At 41.4% G+C, this 20,651-nt stretch overlaps 1 protein-coding gene across 2 annotated transcripts; it reads right to left on the bottom strand.

The window, feature by feature from the left end:
* Window positions 1–428: 428 nt before the first annotated feature.
* On the bottom strand, window positions 429–18,066 carry ephx2 (epoxide hydrolase 2, cytoplasmic). Of its 2 annotated transcripts, none has more exons than XM_084050720.1 (19): window positions 17,887–18,066; window positions 15,996–16,074; window positions 15,127–15,286; window positions 13,164–13,354; window positions 11,903–12,025; window positions 11,602–11,673; window positions 11,086–11,181; window positions 10,363–10,441; window positions 9,861–9,895; window positions 9,623–9,649; window positions 9,396–9,481; window positions 8,887–8,998; window positions 6,452–6,526; window positions 6,077–6,119; window positions 5,121–5,223; window positions 4,105–4,174; window positions 3,847–3,927; window positions 3,178–3,236; window positions 429–2,462 (listed from the first exon to the last, which is right to left on the bottom strand). In XM_084050720.1, the coding sequence occupies exons 1-19, from the start codon at window positions 18,030–18,032 to the stop codon at window positions 2,378–2,380; spliced, it is 1,722 nt and encodes a 573-aa protein (XP_083906846.1). In that variant the 5' UTR covers window positions 18,033–18,066; the 3' UTR covers window positions 429–2,377. The 2 variants fall into 2 exon arrangements, with proteins under 2 accessions (XP_083906846.1, XP_083906845.1); XM_084050719.1 differs by lacking the exon at window positions 8,887–8,998 and adding an exon at window positions 9,103–9,214.
* Window positions 18,067–20,651: the final 2,585 nt, after the last annotated feature.

Genomic DNA, 20,651 nt, shown 5'->3' on the forward strand with positions numbered 1-20,651 from the left:
CAATATGGTTTTCAAAGTTAAAGCATAATAAAATGTGTCTATACCATAAACAGATATAAAAACAGATTTTTGTCCAGTGTAGATATTGGGCTTATGGCCTTCCGACAGTACTACTGTACTTGCCAAGCAGTAGTTGTCCCCCTACCCAACACCAGGGACTACATTTCTCTGTGGAAGAGTATGGACATAAGCCCCAACCACTGCAGATGCAAGTACTTAATGTAGGCACTGCATGCAAAGGTGGTGCCGATCACAGCTTGGTGTCCACATGCCCATTTTGACATCACTCAGTATCCACATACTTTTTAGCCAATTCATGGTGCCATCTTTCCATGCAGTTATCCATTACTCTGTAGATGTGCTAGCTATATTGTATTAATGTACTCTACCATACACATACTGGTTAAAATAACTCAACTCAACTGAACTCAAATCTTATTTATAGAGCACATTACAATAACCGAAGCCAACCAAAGTGCTATACAACATTTTATTCATTCAAATAAGTTCCATACTTCCATTACAGCTTAAGCAAACTATGTTTTACTGTTCAAAGTGTAGTAGTAATAGGTATGCACAGTAAGTCCTTGGTTGACAAAACGGTATACAAATGGCATAAATGACATCTATTGGAAAACTGTGTTAATGGTTTACAGATACTGAGTAAACATACAATTATGATGATTACTTCAAATATAAGTGCACATTGCTAAAGGGTAACTAAAACCTATACCCCAAAATGTGCAACGCCTGACATTTACTGATGAAAAACGGTACTGCACATAACAACCATTTATCATAGATGGGTAAACACACCTATTCTGGTGTGTTTACCCATACTAGGCGAACATTCAGGAAAAAGGGAAGAACTTTTGGCAATATTACGCAAACATTTGGCAAAAATATCAGATCTACAAGCGCAACGCATCATGTTGTGAGCTTGTAGATCGGCTAATTTCATTATTTGATGACAATACACTTACAGCTAGGTTTATAGGGTGGTGTGATTTGGAAAGGATTCATTGGGTGGTGTTGATGCAAAGTGAAGTCACTACAACTTGATTAAAGAGTTACATCCCCTGGCACCATCAGTACCCTAAGCAAATAGCATTTCAGTGCCCAGCATTTCACCAGTAGATGTACAGTAAGGCTTCACTGAGGTTTGGGTAAGGGGTTTGGTTAACTTTTAAAAACCTCCTCAAATCCTCAACATTACAGCAAGACCTGTAGGTGCTTTCTCCAATATGAACCATCTGCAGTGTGCAGGCGATTTGGGGACTCCCCTCTTCCCTAAGCTTAGGGAACGCCAAGGCTTCTATGGGAAGGCCTTTTCACACCATAATAACCATATAAAATGACATGTCCATTTTGCATTACATGTAAATGTTATGAGATAGTTATGTGAATTTAAATATAATACAAAACAAGTCAGACATGCTGACAGCTAGGCTTTGAGGCACGGTCCGCGAGGTGCACCTGAGCGAGCCGCAAGGTGAGCGAGTGGACTATGGTCTCGCGCATCGACGAGGGCATCACCCGTGTTGGCAAGCCGCAGTGAACAGAATAGGTTACCACCCGTTTCCAAATTGTACAATTGAACATTATGCGGGACATGAGTGGAACAAACGGAAGCGCAAGTTGAATTGAGTTTACGATGAATCTATGACCTACATGAGCTGCCGGCAATGCCAGGTGATAACATGCCACACATATGTACTGTTATCCTGTAACATAGGATAACAGGTGATAACATGTCCTGAACTGAGAATAGTGATGCAGGCCACAAGGACTGTGACTCCCAGACACCATCACATATACAGGAACACCACAGCATTCAGTACTGCAGGTCTGCAACTATGGATTAACTTCTACTTTACTTCTCCACTTTTTTGATAACTAGTTTTCCTTCATGTTTTTAGTTTAGATAGATTCTATTTTTATATTTTTGTAATTGACTAAATGTATTTAATCTAATTAACCACTTAAGCCCTATCTTATACTTAGTTGTACAAAGGTGTTGTGCAAAAGTGGTGATCAACAAGCTCACAGCACATCGTATCGCAACTTTGTAGAGCGAATATTTTTGGTACTTTGGAAAATCAATTATTTTATTAAAATCTTATAATTGATTAAATCAATTAGTTTGATTAACTGTCGCACACCTAATGTGATAACAGGTGACTGTAAGTGCATGTGACAATAAAAAACATTAACCTTTAGTTGTGGCAACAGTATTAATCACAGGCACTAATATCACACTAATCTCAGTTACATTTCCTTCATTGCTACATCCCTCGTTCCAATGCCTCCCGGACGCATTCCCCCTTCATTCCTCGACCCCACCACTCCATTCATCCGTCCATCCCGCCAGCCTCCTTCACAGTTTAGGCACTGCGGTGACCGCAGCCGTTTTGTGTGTGTCCTGGAGCCAAGATATTAGGATTTTGTTCAACTCCGCTGGCCTGGAACGAACACACACACACACACACACACACACACACACACACACACACACAAATCTAGTCACAAAATAATCCATACAGAAGAATATACCATTACCTGCATGTTCAATCACTTCAATCCTATATCCTTCATTAACCAGAGTCCGCCAGGCATCTATACTAGGTCCCCTCTTTGTTTCCCTCTACATCAAATATCTTTGCCAAAAATAGGTGATGTACATAGATCTGCTATTTTTGTTCTCCTCAGAATTGGGAAACTATATCTACAGTATATCGTTCACCACTGTCCTCGTTTACAGTTGTGGTGTGGATAAAGGGGTCATTGGTAGAGACAGATAAAACAATCATTGCCTTTTGCCCCAGAAGGTACATGTGCGCATGTAGACTACTCTGACTATCCATAAACCTAAAGGTCTTAACCGGGAGTGTGATAAATAAGCATGATCTGTGTGAAAAAGGGTGATCAGCAAATGCATCTGCGAAGATTTTGCATCAAACTATTCATATCGTTGATGCCTTATTCATACAGGCTGATGCTTTTACTGAATGTGAAAAATCAACCTCGCTTTGTCGACATTTAATATTCACGCTCAGTGTGGATGTACACACACACACACACACACACACACACACACACACACACACACACACACACACACACACACACACACACACACACACACACACACACACACACACACACACACGCACATACTTCTCCATCTGAGTCCAGTGTCCACACTCCTCAATGTGCCCTCTGGTCAGGTTGGCGACCTAGCAGGAAGAGAGGCAAGGCAAGTTTATTTGTATGACACGTTTCACACGGCAATTCAAAGTGCTTTACACAAAACATTGAGAGCATTAAGACAAAGTGCACATTTGAATACAATACAATAGTTGTTAATTTCAATCTGTCACTTTCATATCCTCCCTGGGATCCAAACACCAGGATAAATTATGTTATGAGCCCAGAGTTTATTCCAGATATGTAGTGCATACAAACTCTGCCTCTTCTTGCTTCGGTATTGTTTCTCAGTATCCTTGGTCCCTATGTGCCCTAGACTATGATTGTTTTTACAGTTGAAGTGCATCCAGGATATACTGCACAGGATTCTTTATTATAACCTTTTAGGGAGTTCACACAATCTCATTTATCATCATTGATGTAGAACTGCTAGCTCCAATCTGTGATTTTTCTCCATGAATTTGTTATTTTATTTTAACAGTTGCAATGTTTTCCTGTGTGTGTGTGTGTGTGTGTGTGTGTGTGTGTGTGTGTGTGTGTGTGTGTGTGTGTGTGTGTGTGTGTGTGTGTGTGACTGTGTGTGTGTGTGTGTGTGTGTGTGTGTGTGTGTGTGTGTGTGTGTGTGTGAGTGTGACTTACCCTCTCCTCCATGCCCTTGGAGAAGACAGGCAACAGGACGGGGTCTTTCCCAGCTGTCACCATCAGCGCTGGCATCATCAGCTAAGACACACACACAAACACATACGTGCAAAACACGCACGCACGCACGCACGCACGCACGCACGCACGCACGCACGCACGCACGCACGCACAATACAAGTAGTCAATTCATTTCATTCTTAAAATCTTTTACAAATATGACCTATAATCACATTGTGACTGTGCATCTTAACAAACCTTCCCCATGGGACGGGAACACTTCCACTTCCAATTCCTCTCGATGTTGCGATACCAATTCAACGGTCCCCTGACAAACCAAACAGAAGAGAATGTTTATGGCCTGTGTGTGTGTGTGTGTGTGTGTGTGTGTGTGTGTGTGTGTGTGTGTGTGTGCACGCATGTATGTTTGTCTCATCAAGTTGCATCAGTGTCTGCACTGTTGTTTTACACCCTTGGTTCTCAAACTTGTCAAATTATTATTAAAATATATTTGGCCACGGGCCATCTAAAAATATTTTGTGCCAGGAACCCCATACAAGATTTGTGCTGATAAAATGTTTCAAATATATTCAACATTTTTCAAAATTTCTAAAGATTTTTTGAAAGTAGGCGATCTACAAGACACGTTGTGAGCTTGTAAATCGTCTATTTCCAAATTGGGTTGAAGTGGTTCAACTGAATTTTATCCTATAATAACCGATTTTGTTGGGGACCCCTGATACCACCCCAAGGACCCCTGGTGGTCCCCGGACCCCACTTTGAGAGCCAGTCTCCCTGGAACCACCCCAAGGACCTCTGGTGGTCCTCGGGCCTCACTTGCAGAACCACTGGTTTACACAGATATGTCAAGCTGAAGAAAACCATTTCAGTGAGCCATGCAAGGTGCCCGCCCCTTCATGTTGACATGGCAACCAAAACGTATACAAATCAATCCAGACAAATGACAGGATGACAAAACACCATTTGGTTGTAACCATTCTGGTCTGTGTTGTGGTGCCCCCTACTGTTCTGACAAACTCTACCACCAACTTATATTTAACAAAGAATTTATATTTATAAAGAAATACACCATAATATCCTTTTCATAACTCAGGCTTTATATAATGTACATTTAATGAAAACCAGAAAGCAATAATTATGGGTTTAATTGCCTAACTATACACATTAGTGTGTGAGTGACAGAGAGCATGGTGGTGAGTGAAGGAGGAAGAGATACAAAAAAAGAAAATACAATTGTTTTGTTTTTGTTGTACCTGAATCCGTTGCGTTTAAACTGGCTGACGTAGTACCGCAACGCCTCTTCACTCAGCATGGAGCTTCTGGGCACTTCTTCTGGAAGGCCCACAAACAACCCACCTATAACACAATACAACATAGTGTTAAATCATTCACCACAGTACAACACACTGTAGTATCATAACATAATACAACATAGTATATTGTAGTATTATATCATCTACTGTACCACAGTAAAACATTGTATATTTTTTATCATAGCGTTGCTGTCGGGCAGAAACATTGTAGATTGTTGATCTGTAAGTTCACAACGTGTCATGTTGTGAGCTTGTAGAACGGCACATTTTGGAAAAGAGATTTGGTGTTGAGGGGGAAAATAAGGGGGGCCATATACAGACCCCTGGGGGATCCCGCTCAGCAGACCTATGAATGGAGGCTAAAATTAGTGCTCTGTTCTTCTGGTTTTAATTAACAGCCTAGCTGCTGCATTCTGATTAGAACATCTACATCTACTGAAACAATCACAACCAAGTTTATTCACATTTGACATTCTATACCAGCCAGGAACCCATGTTATGCTGAAAATGTTTTGGTGACCCTATTTTTTGGCGAGCATATTTAAAATAAAGCATACATTGGTAGCCCTAAACAGAAATATTTATTAGACAATGCATTTGCAGTGCAATGGTTCCTGCTCATATTGTTTTATCAACATGGTTTAAAAGCAAAAAATAAATAAATGTTTCTGTACACATTGGTAAATGGAAACATATTGTACAGCCTATATCGGTTGCAGAACATTAAAACAAACAAACACAGAAAACTCAGAGGATGTGCTTGATTAAGCACTCAGAGGATGTGCTTGATTCTTTTTTCAGTTCTCAACGTTTTATAGTTTTAGTCATTACAACAACATACAGTAGCAACATAACACATCAAAACACATAGTTGATTATCATCCTCGTGCTCTCACCTCTAGCACATACTCCAGAAGTGCTGAGATCAGGTAGAGCGCCCTGTAGACAACAACACAGTCACAGCATTCAGTAAAGACATGGAGGGTGTATGTTTTATCCCTCCAGACTCAATTAAATACAGTACATGCATTTACATTTGGCAAATGTTTCTGATATGTATGATATGTTTGATATTTATGTTTCATAATATCACAATTTAACAATTTCTTAAAATAAAGAAAGTGTGTTAACCATATGAAAAATATATCAAAAAATATATCAATGTTTATACATGTGGGTTAAAGAATAAAGAAGTGTGTGTTTGTGTGTGTGTGTGTGTGTGTGTGTGTGTGTGTGTGTGTGTGTGTGTGTGTGTGTGTGTGTGTGCTCACCGCATCTGCGCTGCTGACAAAGAAGATCTTGAACGTTCTCTCCAAGTCCCTCTCCATCTCTGCCTCTGCTACACCCTTCACGTGCACACATGGGAACCAGAATAAAGCGTTATAATATGGCCTTCAGCATGTGTGCCAGGGCCGCTTCTCCCTACACGCACACTACGCAGGTTGCGTGGGGCCCCGCCTACCCGCCGATCAAAGAGGCCCCCTCTCCGCCCCCTCCCTTCAGCAGAAAATAACGTGCATTACTGCGTTCACATCCGCGCAGGCGCTGCGCGCGCGTGCATGTGTCCCGTATCATGCGTAGAGCCCCCGTGGAGTCTAAAGCGGCACTGATGTGTGCACCATATGTACGGAAAGAATGTCAGGACAGTTTGAAGCCGGATTGATTTGTCGCCTTTGATGCATTTAAGAATTTGGTAGATTTTATGCTGCAAGAAGCTAAATGCATGTGTTTTGAATTGTGTCGATGTTTGTGTGTAATTCATGTTCAAAAATAAAATATTGGTGTAAATATTCCTTTTGTATGCAGGACTCCATTGCAAAAGACACATTGGTCACAACCGACTTCCAGGAAATAAAGGTTACAATCAATCAATTCATCAATCAATCAATCAATCAATCAATCAATCAATCAATCAATCAATCACGCACACTTAAATGTATCATTTATTTTATAGTCCATTAAATGTTCACCGAACAACTCTTTTCAGGATATGATCACCTTTATTGACAAAATGGTGAGTGGCATGGTTATTTCTAGTTTAGTTATAACTTATAATTAGTTTTAGTCTTGGTTTTTTATTGTAATATGGATAAGGCAGCGAAAGGATTCAACAAGGTCAGAACAATATTTTGCTATTTTTGCCATTACTAAATTTACAAAAAGAATGTTGCCTTTTTCTGTAAAGCCTTGTTTTTAGCGGTGCCAACCGCTCTACACTTGACTTTGTCTCCGTGTCCGTCCGTCCGTCCGTCCGTCCCTCCGTCCGTCCCTCCGTCCGTCTGTATGAGCACGGGATGAGCACGGCAAAGAAGAAACACATACAACGCGCGCACACACACACACGGACTTGGAGATTGCCTATGCCATCTCTCCTCTCATTGTCCGTCCGTCCGTCCGTCCGTCCGTCCGTATGAGCACGGGATGAGCACGGCAAAGAAGAAACACATACAATGCGCACACACACACACACAGACTTGGAGATTATCTCTCCTCTCATTGGCCACACGTGGCACTGGTTATCAAAGAGGGGTCCCCCAGGGACCCCCAGCGTATGTTATGTCCGTCCGCCCGTATGAGCACGGGATTTTAAACAGCTATAACTCCAGTTTCCAGCATGCCACCAAGTCCAAATTTAGTATGTGGACTTAGACCACCAATAGGGACGAGCATGCATTGCTGAAGCCCCGCCCCCTCTGTCCAGGGACCCCCAGCGTATGTTATGTCCGTCCGCCCGTATGAGCACGGGATGAGCACGGGATTTTAAACAGCTATAACTCCAGTTTCCAGCATGCCACCAAGTCCACATTTAATATGTGGACTTAGACCACCAATAGGGACGAGCATGCATTGCTGAAGCCCCGCCCCCTCTGTCCAGGGACCCCCAGCGTATGTTATGTCCGTCCGCCCGTATGAGCACGGGATGAGCACGGGATTTTAAACAGCTATAACTGCAGTTCGCAGCATGCCACCAAGTCCACATTTGGTATGTGGACTTAGACCACCAATAGGGACGAGCATGAATTGCTGAAGCCCCGCCCCCTCTGTCTTCCCATTGGCTGGCCTTTAAACAGCCATGTCCGTATGAGCACGGGATGAGCACGGGATTTTAAACAGCTATAACTCCAGTTTGCAGCATGCCACCAACTCCAAATTTAGTATGTGGACTTAGACCACCAATAGGGACGAGCATGAATTGCTGAAGCCCCGCCCCCTCTGTCTTCCCATTGGCTGGCCTTTAAACAGCCATAACTCAAGTTCGCAGCATGCTACGGAGTACAAATTTTGCACATGGACTAAAACCACCAATAGGGACGAACTGTAATTACTTAAGCCCCGCCCCCTCTGTCTTCCTATTGGCTGCCCTTAAAACAGCCCTACGCCCAGTTTGCAGCATGCCACCAAGTCCAAATTTGGTATGTGGACTTAGACCACCAATAGGGACAAACTGTAATTACTTACGCCCCGCCCCCTCTGTCTGCCCATTGGCTGGGCTTCAAACAGCCATTATTCCAGTTTGCAGCACGCTACCAAGTACAAATTTGGTAAGTGGACTCAGACCACCAATAGGGACGAACTGAAATTAGTTCAGCCCCGCCCCAAAGGCACCGCTTCCTTCACACAGGGTGTGATTTTATTTTTATTTCCGTTAACAATGTTTTAATTTTTTTTCTTCAATTATTTTCATTTTGTTAGTTCAATTACTTACAGGAGTCTGGAAGTAGAACTGGTAGTCAAATACAGGAATGGTTCTGAGTTTCTCCATAGGAGGAACACTGCAGTCCACAGGAAAATGTGGAAAGTTCAACGATGCTACAGCCCTACACACACACACACACACACACACACACACACACACACACACACACACACACACACACACACACACACACACACACACACACACAAACACAAAAACACTTACAGGATTCTGGAAGTAGATCTGGTAGTCAAATATAGGATTGGCTTTGAGAAACTCCATAGGATGAACGTTGGGGTTCTCGGGAAACAGAGGTGTGTTCAACGATGCCACTGCCCTGGACGCACGCACGCACACATGGATAATAATACACGATACACAGAAAATACACGATGCACATATGTATTTGCATGCAAACACATATGGCCGCATATCGACGGGACACACACGGGACAAACACATGAGCATATTATTGCTTTGAGGTGGCCTGAACTCTGTGTGTGTGTGTGTCTTCCTACCGAACTCTCTCAGGATGGAACTGAGCCATGTTCCAGACGAAGGCGCCGCCCCAGTCGTGACCCACCAGGGTTACCTGAGGGAGAGCCTAAATGGAGACATATTGTTATTATACAGTAGGCTATCTATATCCACTAGAAGAACACTGAGATCTCTTTACTCAGTTCAAAATGTTTTTTCTCTTTGGATGCCCAGTTTGTTGACTGGTAGAAATAACCATGTCACTCACCATTTTGTCCATAAAGGTGATCAGATCCTGAAAAGAATCATTCAGTGGACATATTTAATGGAATTATATAAAATAAATGATTAATTAATTAAGTTGCGTGTGTGTAAATGCGTGCATGCATGTGTGTGTGTGTGTGTGTGTGTGTGTGTGTGTGTGTGTGTGTGTGTGTGTGTGTGTGTGTGTGTGTGTGTGTGTGTGTGTGTGTGTGTGTGTGTGTGTGTGTGTGTGTGTGTGTTACCTGCATGAGTTGTTCCTGTGAATATTCTTCTATTTCTGCAGATAAGGAAGGACAATTGAAAAATGTAAATGCATCTATCTACAGTATGACTCCTACTCGCACGCACGCACGCACGCACGCACACCTTCCCAGAACAACAGGACCACAGGAAATTTGGGACTAAAATACAATTCGAATCACTATATGGATTAGAAAAATATTATTTATCTCAGTACGGCCGTAAACAGAGGGGTATTGTTCTTGTAGAGTGAGTCTTACTTACCCCTCTGTTTTTAATTTTAAACAGGAACTCCACAAAACAAGTCAAGCAAGTCCCTTGAATTCTGTTATTTTGTAACTTCATACTACAAAAGAATTATGGAAGAAGAATGAAGGACTCATCTTTTATCCATGTATATCTTTCCCTTCCCCTTAACCATGTGAACCCTAGCATCCCTGTTCTGGGCATGTCGTAATAGGTGAACATTTGGCAGAAAATGATGAACATTCAGCAAACACACACCTGTGGGGGCAGATGACTCGCCATATCCTTTCATATCCAGAGCCAACACTCTGAAACCTGCTGCTGCAATGGCTGGAATCTAAGAGAAGAGAAGAGAAGAGAAGAGAAGAGAAGAGAAGAGAAGAGAAGAGAAGAGAAGAGAAGAGAAGAGAAGAGAAGAGAAGAGAAGAGAAGAGAAGAGAAGAGAAGAGAAGAGAAGAGAAGAGAAGAGAAGAGAATCACCATCTGCAACCTATGGTTAGTTACCTGTTACACAACCTATTACACACAGTGTAAATGTCTGTATTGCTGTGGTTCAAGTCCAGGTGTGCCTTGACATTTTGTGAAAACCACAAATTATTGCAATATACAACTATACAAAATATATTTGTATTTATGTTTTACTTTGTGCACACTCATTTCCCAATACAGAGACAAATTCTATGTCTTAAAAAAAAAATATATATTTGAATAATTGTTCAACCTGGTATCACTATTTTGGCCACGTCATTATAGGCGTCAATTTTAAATTGATAATATAATTATAACAACATACTAGATCGATGCGATGCGCTACGTTGTAAGCTTGTAGATGATTGATAGATTGAATACTTTTACTCAGTATAAATACTAAATACTAAATACTATTGAATACTATTAGTCAGAAATATAAACAGCACAGAGGTACAGTAAGACATTTAGGCCAGAACTCAAAAAGGACCATTTGCATCCGTATGCGCTTACCTGGTACCTCCAGGAGTACCAGCTCTCAGGGAAGCCGTGACACAACACAACAGGTGGTCCAGTGCCCACCTCCACATAGTGAGTCCTCACACCAGCCTGGAACACAGAGAGAAACGGTAAATGACATCACTCTCTCTTAGTATCACCGTTTCCCTCAAAAACAGGGTTTGTCTGTTGTATACAGTGGTGGAAGAAGTACTACGTTACAAGTGAAAGGCCTGTATTCAAAACTGCACTTAACTAAAAGTACAAAGGCATTAACAATCGTGATCTGCAAAGGAACTGTTAACTAAAGTTTTCAAATGATTGTAGTGGAGTAAAAAGTACAACATTTACCACTGAGTGTAGCAGAAGAAAAATGGAAATACTCAAGTCAAGTAAAAGTACCTCAGAATTATACGTAAAATGATTTTGATGCTGTAATAACACATTTTGCCGGGGACCCCCTGGAACCCCCTCAAGGACCCCAGAGGGACCCCAGACCCCACTTTGAGAACCACTGGTCTAAGTCATTACCTTTATGGTGACGTATCCATGGGACAACTCATCAGAACAGCATATTGGTGGAACAGTGTTTTCTGTTACAGCCTGGCACACACGCACGCACGCACGCACGCACGCACGCACGCACGCACGCACGCACGCACGCACGCACGCACGCACGCACGCACACACACACACACACACACACACACACACACACACACACACACACAATTTATCAGGAGGAGGAGGTGTTTTCTTTCCTTTCCAAACAAAACTAAAACAAAACTGCAGTTATTAACGTCTGGGTCAAACTCTGCAGGTCACATCATACCTCCACACCGGTAAAGTCAGACAACTTGTTGAGAGCGCCCGCAACGTCTGTCACCAAGATGGCCGCCATCCCAGCCGCCTTCGCTGCATTCACCCCTTCCTCATTGATATCCAACCACACAGACTAAAACAAAACAGTCAACAGTCAAACAGACCTTTCCTTGGGTGTCACAATCAGGTCAAACTTTCACGTTTGAAATAAGTGCATCTCCTGAACCCACTGTTATAAAGACAAACTTTGGGCACACGCACACACGTGTGTGTGTGTGTGTGTGTGTGTGCGTGCATGCGGCCATGTGTTTGCATGTGTGGTTACCAGTATGACCCATTTAGATGAGATGTATGCATGCACACACACACACACACACACACACACACACACACACACACACACACACACACACACACACACACACACACACACACACACACACACACACACACACACACACACACACACACACACAAATGGTTGATGGCGATAAGAACTTGGCTGAGTTTATACACACTCCCTCCGTTCTTTCCCTGAGGGCATGGTCAGGATGCTTAGAGTTACGTCCAACAATAAACAATAGAGCTCATTAGGTTCAAATGTGTGACAGACTCTCTGTCAGCCTCATGACCAACTCACATGTTAACACAATGCAGCATATAACATCACCAGGACTGAGCTGCAAGTCATGCAGGACCTGTACACCTACAGGAGCAGGTTGAGGGCCCAGACATGCTAATCTATTGCATTTTTCACCAAAACAATGGGTCCCATTGTTATGTGTTGTGAGTAGATATATGTTTTTCTTTTTCTTTTTTTTTCTCTTTTTTTTACTTTTTCTACAATTGTTTTAATCATTTCAAAAGATTAAAACAATTCTGAAAATTGTATTACAAGCTGCTTCTTGTAATACAAATACAGTATAATAATACTGTATTTGTATTACAAGCAGCTTGTAATACAAGTTATCAGCATTGCCAGGGTTATTGTGCTGACAGCGTGACAGGTTTAGTTCAGATTTTGGTACCAAGTTATTGCGTGAGCGAAATTTTCTTTCACTATCGCTATTTCTTCTCTTTCTCTCACTCCCTCTCGCCGATTGAGCCCTGGTCTGACATCACAAACACAACAGAAACTGTTGCTTAACGCCGCCCACGATGTCAGGCAGGTTCATATTTGGGCATAATCCGCCAGTGTTGTGACGTTAGGCATGTCCATATTTGGGCATGATCCTACCGCCAGCCATCCCGCCCACCTGTGTGTTTCCTACCTGTTGTGGGGTGACTCTCAGGCGCTGCAGAGCTGAGGTGAACATGGCGGGCTCGGGGACCCTGTGACCTGAGCGACAGGACTGGAGGACCAGATCAAAATGGCCGCCAAGCAGAGCGAGAAGGCGGGATCCGCTATCTCCAGACGCACTGTCATCTACCCACTGATTGGCTAGCACAGCTGTCACTAAGCCTTTGGGAAGAGAGGTTAGCCTATATCAGTATAAGCCACTAAGCAGCACAGTAATGACTGCTAATAAATAATACATCAGATGCCCGTGGTAAACCAATTGTAACTTTCAAGCTCCATTTTAACCATGTTAGATTAAAAATAAAACACACGTCCCTGGTTCTGGTGACTGATATTGTCCTTCTTGCACAAGGGGGCTGTGTTTTTTCAATTACCTTTTTCATTTATTTATTTATTTAAATTAAATAAAAAATAACAAAAATTACAAAAGTAATTGAAAAAACACAGCCCCCTCACGCATAAGAAGGACAATATCAGTCACCAGAACTAAGTGTTTTCAGTGAGTCTGACATGGTTGAAATGAAGTTTGAAGTTACAAAGGTTTCTATGCGTAGGAGGGGGTTAGTAGTAGTTAGTAGTTAAGTTTATTTCGGTCGACAAAATCATACACGTATATGGCTTTTCATACAACAAAAGACAAAACAATCAAGAACAAAACAATCAAAAACGAAAACAAAGCAGAAGAAAACTGCCTGACCGAAAAGGTGTAGGCTGAAGCTACAGTAAGAGCTTATAGTGCCTACCCTTCTTGACCTAGAAAATCAAAAAATAAATAAAATAAATAAATAACAAGTCAATTATCTATACTCAATCATTGAAAAGAAAATATTCCTGTTATATAAATCCAAATATATGTATATATAAATATCTATATATTATATATTTTTTTACAAGGTTTACAAAAAAGAAAATGTATTCAATCTCAATCATTGATAATATTTCTGTACCTCAAAATATTGCCTAGTCAACAACTCATTCACATCACTACATTTCCTATAGAAATGTATATAATTATCCTATCATACTAATATATTTCGTTACCATTTTAATTTTATACATTTTCTTAAATTTGCCAATTGAGCTACATAGTTTTAAATCGTTTTCACAGCTGTTCCATATTTGAATTGCTTTTGCAGACACACATTGCCTTTTTACATTTGTTCTAGCCTTTTTTACCTCAAGCATATTTGCTCCCCTTGTGGATATCAACATATTGAATCAAGCTACTAACTGCCTGGGGTGCACACAGACGCCAGAGTAGAGGTTAAAATGACCCCAGAACACATTTTCAAGATATAAACAAACAAACCCGCATTTGCCTGTCCATGAACCTTACAAAGCGTTTAAGCCCTAACATCTATTTTTATTGACTTTGTGTAAACTAGAATGACCAAACATCTGTTTTAGTTTACTTTGGGTAAGCTAGAAATGCACAAACATCTGTTTTAGCCAGAACTACAGCTATGTGATTGCACAATTATTGTGGTCTGGCATGTGATGCAGAAAAAAAACTAAATAAGATGGTTGTGTGAATAGGAGGAAGTACTGTAGTATGTGCAGTATGTATCTTGATTCTTATGTTATACCATTTTATCTTTCTTCTTTCATTTTTACCTCTTGTATATTTTGTTTTTTATTGTTGTTGCAATGTATGAGGAAAACCACAACAAATATTTTTCACTCTTGTACGTACAAAAGATGAAGCAATAAAGATACCTTGGAACTTGATCTGGACCATACTGGAAACAACACAAAGTAAAGTGTGTGGGTGTTTAAGCATGCATGTATTGCATTTCTAATGTATGAGTGTGTGTGTGTGTGTGTGTGTGTGTGTGTGTGTGTGTGTGTGTGTGTGTGTGTGTGTGTGTGTGTGTGTGTGTGTGTGTGTGTGTGTGTGTGTGTGTGTGTGTGTGTGTGTGTGTGTGTGTGTTTACCGTGTTGATGTAGGACAGCAGCAGTGCGCAGGACAGACAGGTGGAGGGGTTTTGTCTCTCTGAACTGATCCAGCAGGACAGTGATGGAAAAGTCCCCGGGAAGACACACACCCTGGGCCTGAGCTGCAGCCCTGCACTCCGCCTCAAACTCTGGGATCATCTATAGTAGAGTCCAGGGGTAAGCACGCACATCCCAAAACAATTTATCAGGTGCTGGACAACAATACGTAAATCAAGGAAAAGAGGGGGGGGGGAGTCCGGGAGCTAAACGGTGTGCGGACTTCCCCTCTTTTCCATCATCTATAGTACACACACAAACACACACACACACACACACACACACACACACACACACACACACACACACACACACACACACACACACACACACACACGATTTTTTTCTGTTATTGGATGGATATTTTACTTTTTTGGGGTGTTTTGTAACTCTATTTCGGTTAATTCGGTTCATTTACCTTGCCCCTATATGCACCAACAACAAATACAATTATAGCATTATAATGTCTTTAATGTAATGTCGGCATTGCATCTCCACAGGCACAGACTCCACAGCGGGAGAAAAAAAAGGCAGGCTATACTGCGCTGCGCTGCTTAATTTTTTTTTTAAAAATTAAAAAATCTGGCCAATCTGAACTGGGGGGGCACAAAGTCTAATCTGGGGGGGCATTGCCCCCCAATGCCCCCCCATAGGGCCGACACTGACACTACCTTGGTACTATCAGTCGATTGAGTAATAGGTCAAATAATCATCACCCTGTCTAAGTAGAGTAGAGGACAGATTATAAAGTGTTGATCAGGTTCTAAAAGTGATGATAGCTTTGGAATGAATGTAATAATGTTATTGGCACCTGAACAAGGGACAACTCTCCTCGTTCTGCTCTGATCATGGCGCTGGACTCTCTGGAGGTGATTTGAGACAGAAAACCACTGGAAAAAGTACATGAAATAAGTTAATAGAATTAGAAATTAATATAGAAAGGCTTTCTTTGGCACTATATATAGCAAGTAAGTAGTCAATTTCAATATTTTCACCAAATGTGTAGATCTATAACATCAATAGTGCCATTTGAAAATAATTGATCACTCTTATTTTCAAATGTAACAATGATTAGGATGGCAGTTGTTCAATAATCCTCTGGTTGACTCAACATGACACCTGAAAGAAGAATGTGCCTGCAAGTCACTTACTGAGAAATCATTAATCATTATGTAATTCATCAGATGGATATCAGGATACTGTTTTTCTTCCCCTGCTAGATTACCCTTTCTACCAAGACATAAAACTGTTATATTTCAATGTGATTGACTGGCTCAATTTTCCTTAGCTACCTTTTCCATGTGACTGTTGCAAGTATGACATCATTGACAAGTGTACATTCCTTACTATGACTAAGTTGAAAACAATAGCCTACACTCCTACAGTAAATATTGTGCATCCCTGCCCTGGTCTCATAGAAATGATCCCATTAGAAATTCGTCACATACTGTACATTAGGCTATATTGCTCAATTCATTCCCAACTACAGTATTGATTGATTGATTGATTGAATACTTAATTAACAGTTTGCAAAAAAAAAAAAAAGAGCACAAAGTAGGATACAGTTCAATACAAAATGACGCTAAAAGGATTAAACCCAACAAAAGCACTGTGGCTTGTTTCCATTGGGGTCCATGTGTGTTCAATTCATCAAAACATTTAATGACAGACAAATATACAATACTATACAAAAACATCATATAAAAACGAGTAGTAATCAAAAAGAAAAAAAAAGTACAGTAAACAGTTCGGGGGGGTTGGGGGGGATTGAGAGATACAGATCTACCGATGGTATATTACATTCTACATGAAATGTTATATACAAATTAGCCCCTACGGAACCTCTCCCTCCGCTATATAGCTCCGAGATGAGGTTCCTCGTTTGCTTCTGCCGTTTGCGGTAGACATTGTCGCACATTTTCCACTTTACATGTTTCTTACCCCTTTCTGCACATCGTATCCAAAAAGTAAAGCATTTCCGCCACTCTCTCAGATGTTTTAAGTTCTAGCGCACCATAAAAGCTTTCCAACGAGTTGAAGAAAGTATTTCATTTCGGTTTTCATCCGGTTACATGTTTTTAAGACATTGCGCAAGAGTTGCGCCCGTAGAGATAACATTACTGATTCCCCTACTGGTCAAATGTTGAATTGCATCTTCTAATGCTAAATATTATGGAACCGGATGAAAACCGAGGCAAATTAAATACTTTCTTCAACTCGTTGGAAAGCTTTTATGGTGCGCTAGAACTTAAAACATCTGAGAGAGTGGCGGAAATGCTTTACTTTTTGGATACGATGTGCAGGGGCGGATTTAAGAAGTTAGGGGCTCCAAGCAAAGCTCTGGTTCGGGGCCTATTTTGCGCGCGCGAAAATGCGAAGACATTTTTTTTTAATTAAGAAAAAAAAAAAAGGGGGGGGAGGTGGGGCCTCCCATGCCTTGGGGCTCCAAGCAAGTGCTTGGTATGCCTAGTGCAAATATCCGCCCCTGACGATGTGCAGTAAGGGGTAAGAAACATGTAAAGTGGAAAATGTGCGACAATGTCTACCGCAAACGGCAGAAACAAACGAGGAACCTCATCTCGGAGCTATATAGCGGAGGGAGAGGTTCTGTCGGAGCTATATACAAATATGTTTCATTAATAGGTAGGCCTATTTAGGCCTATAATCGCTGGCTGATGTTGTATCAGGACCGTTTTTCCTACCGTGGGAGTTTATGGGTCTCTTCAAACTTGTGGAGAACGTCATGGGGTCTGGAATCCAACACGACTCCCCATAAGTTGAATAAAACCGCTTTCTTCCCCGGCATGTCGGCCCTGCCGGGATAAGAGATCTTGGTCGGTTTCTGCATTTTGAGTATGGGTGAAACGCAACTGTCTCTGTCCGTCCAGCAGGTCCTGGACAAAGGTACCAGTTTGCTCGCTGAACTTCGCACTATCGTCGACACGCCCCCTTAGGACTAGCCATGAAATCACACGACGGTCGTTTGTCACGACCGTCATGGCGAAACTTCAACCTGGTGTTTGCACTTTATTCCTTTTTTTCCGTACATCTACATAAACGTTCATATTTCAAATATAAAGTACTTACCGCATGGCCACAAACATTACAAATATGTACGGTACCTCAAAAGTACCCGTATTTTGCGTATTATTCAATAAAACGCATTTTAATCCAATTGGTGGCTATTTTCTCAGTTTTTTAGCCACATGCTTTCAACAACGCGACCCTATCGGTTGGGAGGTGTATTCACTCTGACATTTTAACTCTATGAGAAAATGGCCACGGATCGGATTAAAATGCTTTTTATTAAACAATACGGAAGATACAGGTACTTCTGAGGGCCCGTACATAATTGTAACATCCGTGGCCATGGGGTAAGACATTTATATTTGAAATTTGAACGTGTATGTAGATGTGCAGACCACAAAGGGAGAACATGTAAACACCAGGTTGAAGTGTCGTCATGACTGTCATATGACAGTCATGTTTCAGAGCTACCTTCCTTAGGACGTGTGTGTGTGTGTGTGTGTGTGTGTGTGTGTGTGTGTGTGTGTGTGTGTGTGTGTGTGTGTGTGTGTGTGTGTGTGTGTGTGTGTGTGTGTGTGTGTGTGTGTGTGTGTGTGTGTGTGTGTGTGTGTGTGTGTGTGTGTGTGTGCGCGTGTGCGTGTGTGTGTATGTGCCAGCCATAAAGCTCCAAGACGCACAGTTATGGCAAGACGCCAGGACTGAGTCACAGAATGTAGATATACGTCAAAGTTCAGTATCGGAGGGTAGCCTTCTGTGATTGAACTTTCACTTATATTCTGTTAAATATTAAAAGGCCCTTCAGTCTCCTGAAAAACCTTATAATATCCTGATTGTTTTCTCTTTTCTGTCTGTAATCTATCTAATACCAGCCTAACATGAATACGTCTGTGTAATTACAAGCAGCTGTGTGTGAGCCTGTGCAGCAGGTGCTGTATTTCTTTGTCAACTCAAAACAAAGGTTTACTTTTTTTTTTTTTTTTTGTAAAAACGGACTAAACACCAATATAACAAAGTTGCTGCTAGCATGTACTGTTTTTCTCAACAAAGATATGCAGTTACAGTATAGTTACCACATAAACATGACAATGCCTGGCTGGTTCACAATAATAAACAACATAAACACACTCACCTTTGGGCATTTACACACAACAATAATACACAAAGGCACTGTAGGACAAGTGATTGGTTAAAACAAACCGTCTTCATCTCAGCCAAGTCAAACTGAACTAAACTGCACTAGTAGGGAGAGGTCAATAGCCTGTCAGTTTGTTATTTAGACCCTGTTGATATTACATTGTATGTTTAGCCTACCTCAAAGTAGCTGTAAGTGTTTTTTTTGTTCATAAGTATTACATATTCTGATAATAATCACTGCTATATTAGTGTTAGTTCCAAATTGGTCGATCAGTTAAAATAAGTTAAAAGCCCACATAATTATAATAATTCTTTTTTTGCAGTTTGATTGATTCATTCTGTATAGTAGTTTTTGATTCATTTAAGTCACAGCTGCTTCTCATTAAGAGCAGATATCTAGCACTTGCACTCAGGAGTGGATTACCAAACGGGCCTGCAGGGCCTGGGAGGGCCCCAGCTCAGGGGGTAGTCTTCAACACCGTACAATGGCTTGGGACCCTGTTCTACTGGCCAAATTTACTGGCTGGATGTGGAGTTGTCCGTCCTCCAGTGTGAGTACCCTACCGCTACCCAACGCTCATAATATGAGCGTTGGGTAGCGGTGGGTTGGGTATATTAGAGCATATTTGCTCTACTACAACAGTACCAGGTGGAGACCTCCTGGAGCAGTAGTGGAAAGGAAGTAGCTACTCTTACTGTACTTAAGTACAACTTTGAGGTACTTTGGCTTTACTTTAGTGTTATTCCTTTTTTTATATACTTTATATTTCTACTCCATTACATTTCAGAGGCAAGTATTGTACTTTTTGCTCCATTACAATAATTTGAAAACTTTAGTTACAAGTTACTTACTAGTAAAAGTTTGATAATAGGCCTTTTACTTATAACAGCGTATTTCTACATTGTGGTATTGCCACTTATAAAAAAAACAGGGTGATTCTTCTACCTCTGCCCTGGAGTGTGTGGGGGTCAAAGTCAATCGCATCCATTCCTGGCTACCCAGCTTGCCATCCTCACAAACTGCTAGCAGAAGGACTGGGCCCTCCACCTGCCCCTGAACCTGTGGTCATACCGTACTGCAGTACAGGAGTTGACGCACCCCAAGGCACCGCAGTGGGTAGCCTACTATGACATTAGTACAGACCCATACTTCCGTGCCTCTCATTCGTGTCATTTTGCATCACGTGTATCTTTTTTAATTTTATTTATTTAAAACAATTCTGTAAAACAGAAAGTTTGAAATCTTGTTTGTACTTACAAAACCTGCATATACCAATTATGTCACTGGTAGGCACAGCCCTCCTCT

Source organism: Gymnoscopelus microlampas, assembly GCF_963454915.1.
Source record: "Gymnoscopelus microlampas genome assembly, chromosome: 24".
NCBI lineage: Eukaryota > Metazoa > Chordata > Actinopteri > Myctophiformes > Myctophidae > Gymnoscopelus > Gymnoscopelus microlampas.

Excerpts from the sequence above, each read along its gene's own strand:
- ephx2 (XM_084050720.1), bottom strand. The coding sequence starts at position 18,032 with ATGCAGAAACCGACCAAGATCTCTTATCCCGGCAGGGCCGACATGCCG. Across the intron at positions 6,120-6,451 it reads TTGTCAGCAGCGCAGATGCG|GGCGCTCTACCTGATCTCAG; the intron begins GTGAGCACACAC and ends TGTTGTCTACAG. Across the intron at positions 5,224-6,076 it reads TTCTGGAGTATGTGCTAGAG|GTGGGTTGTTTGTGGGCCTT; the intron begins GTGAGAGCACGA and ends ATTGTGTTATAG.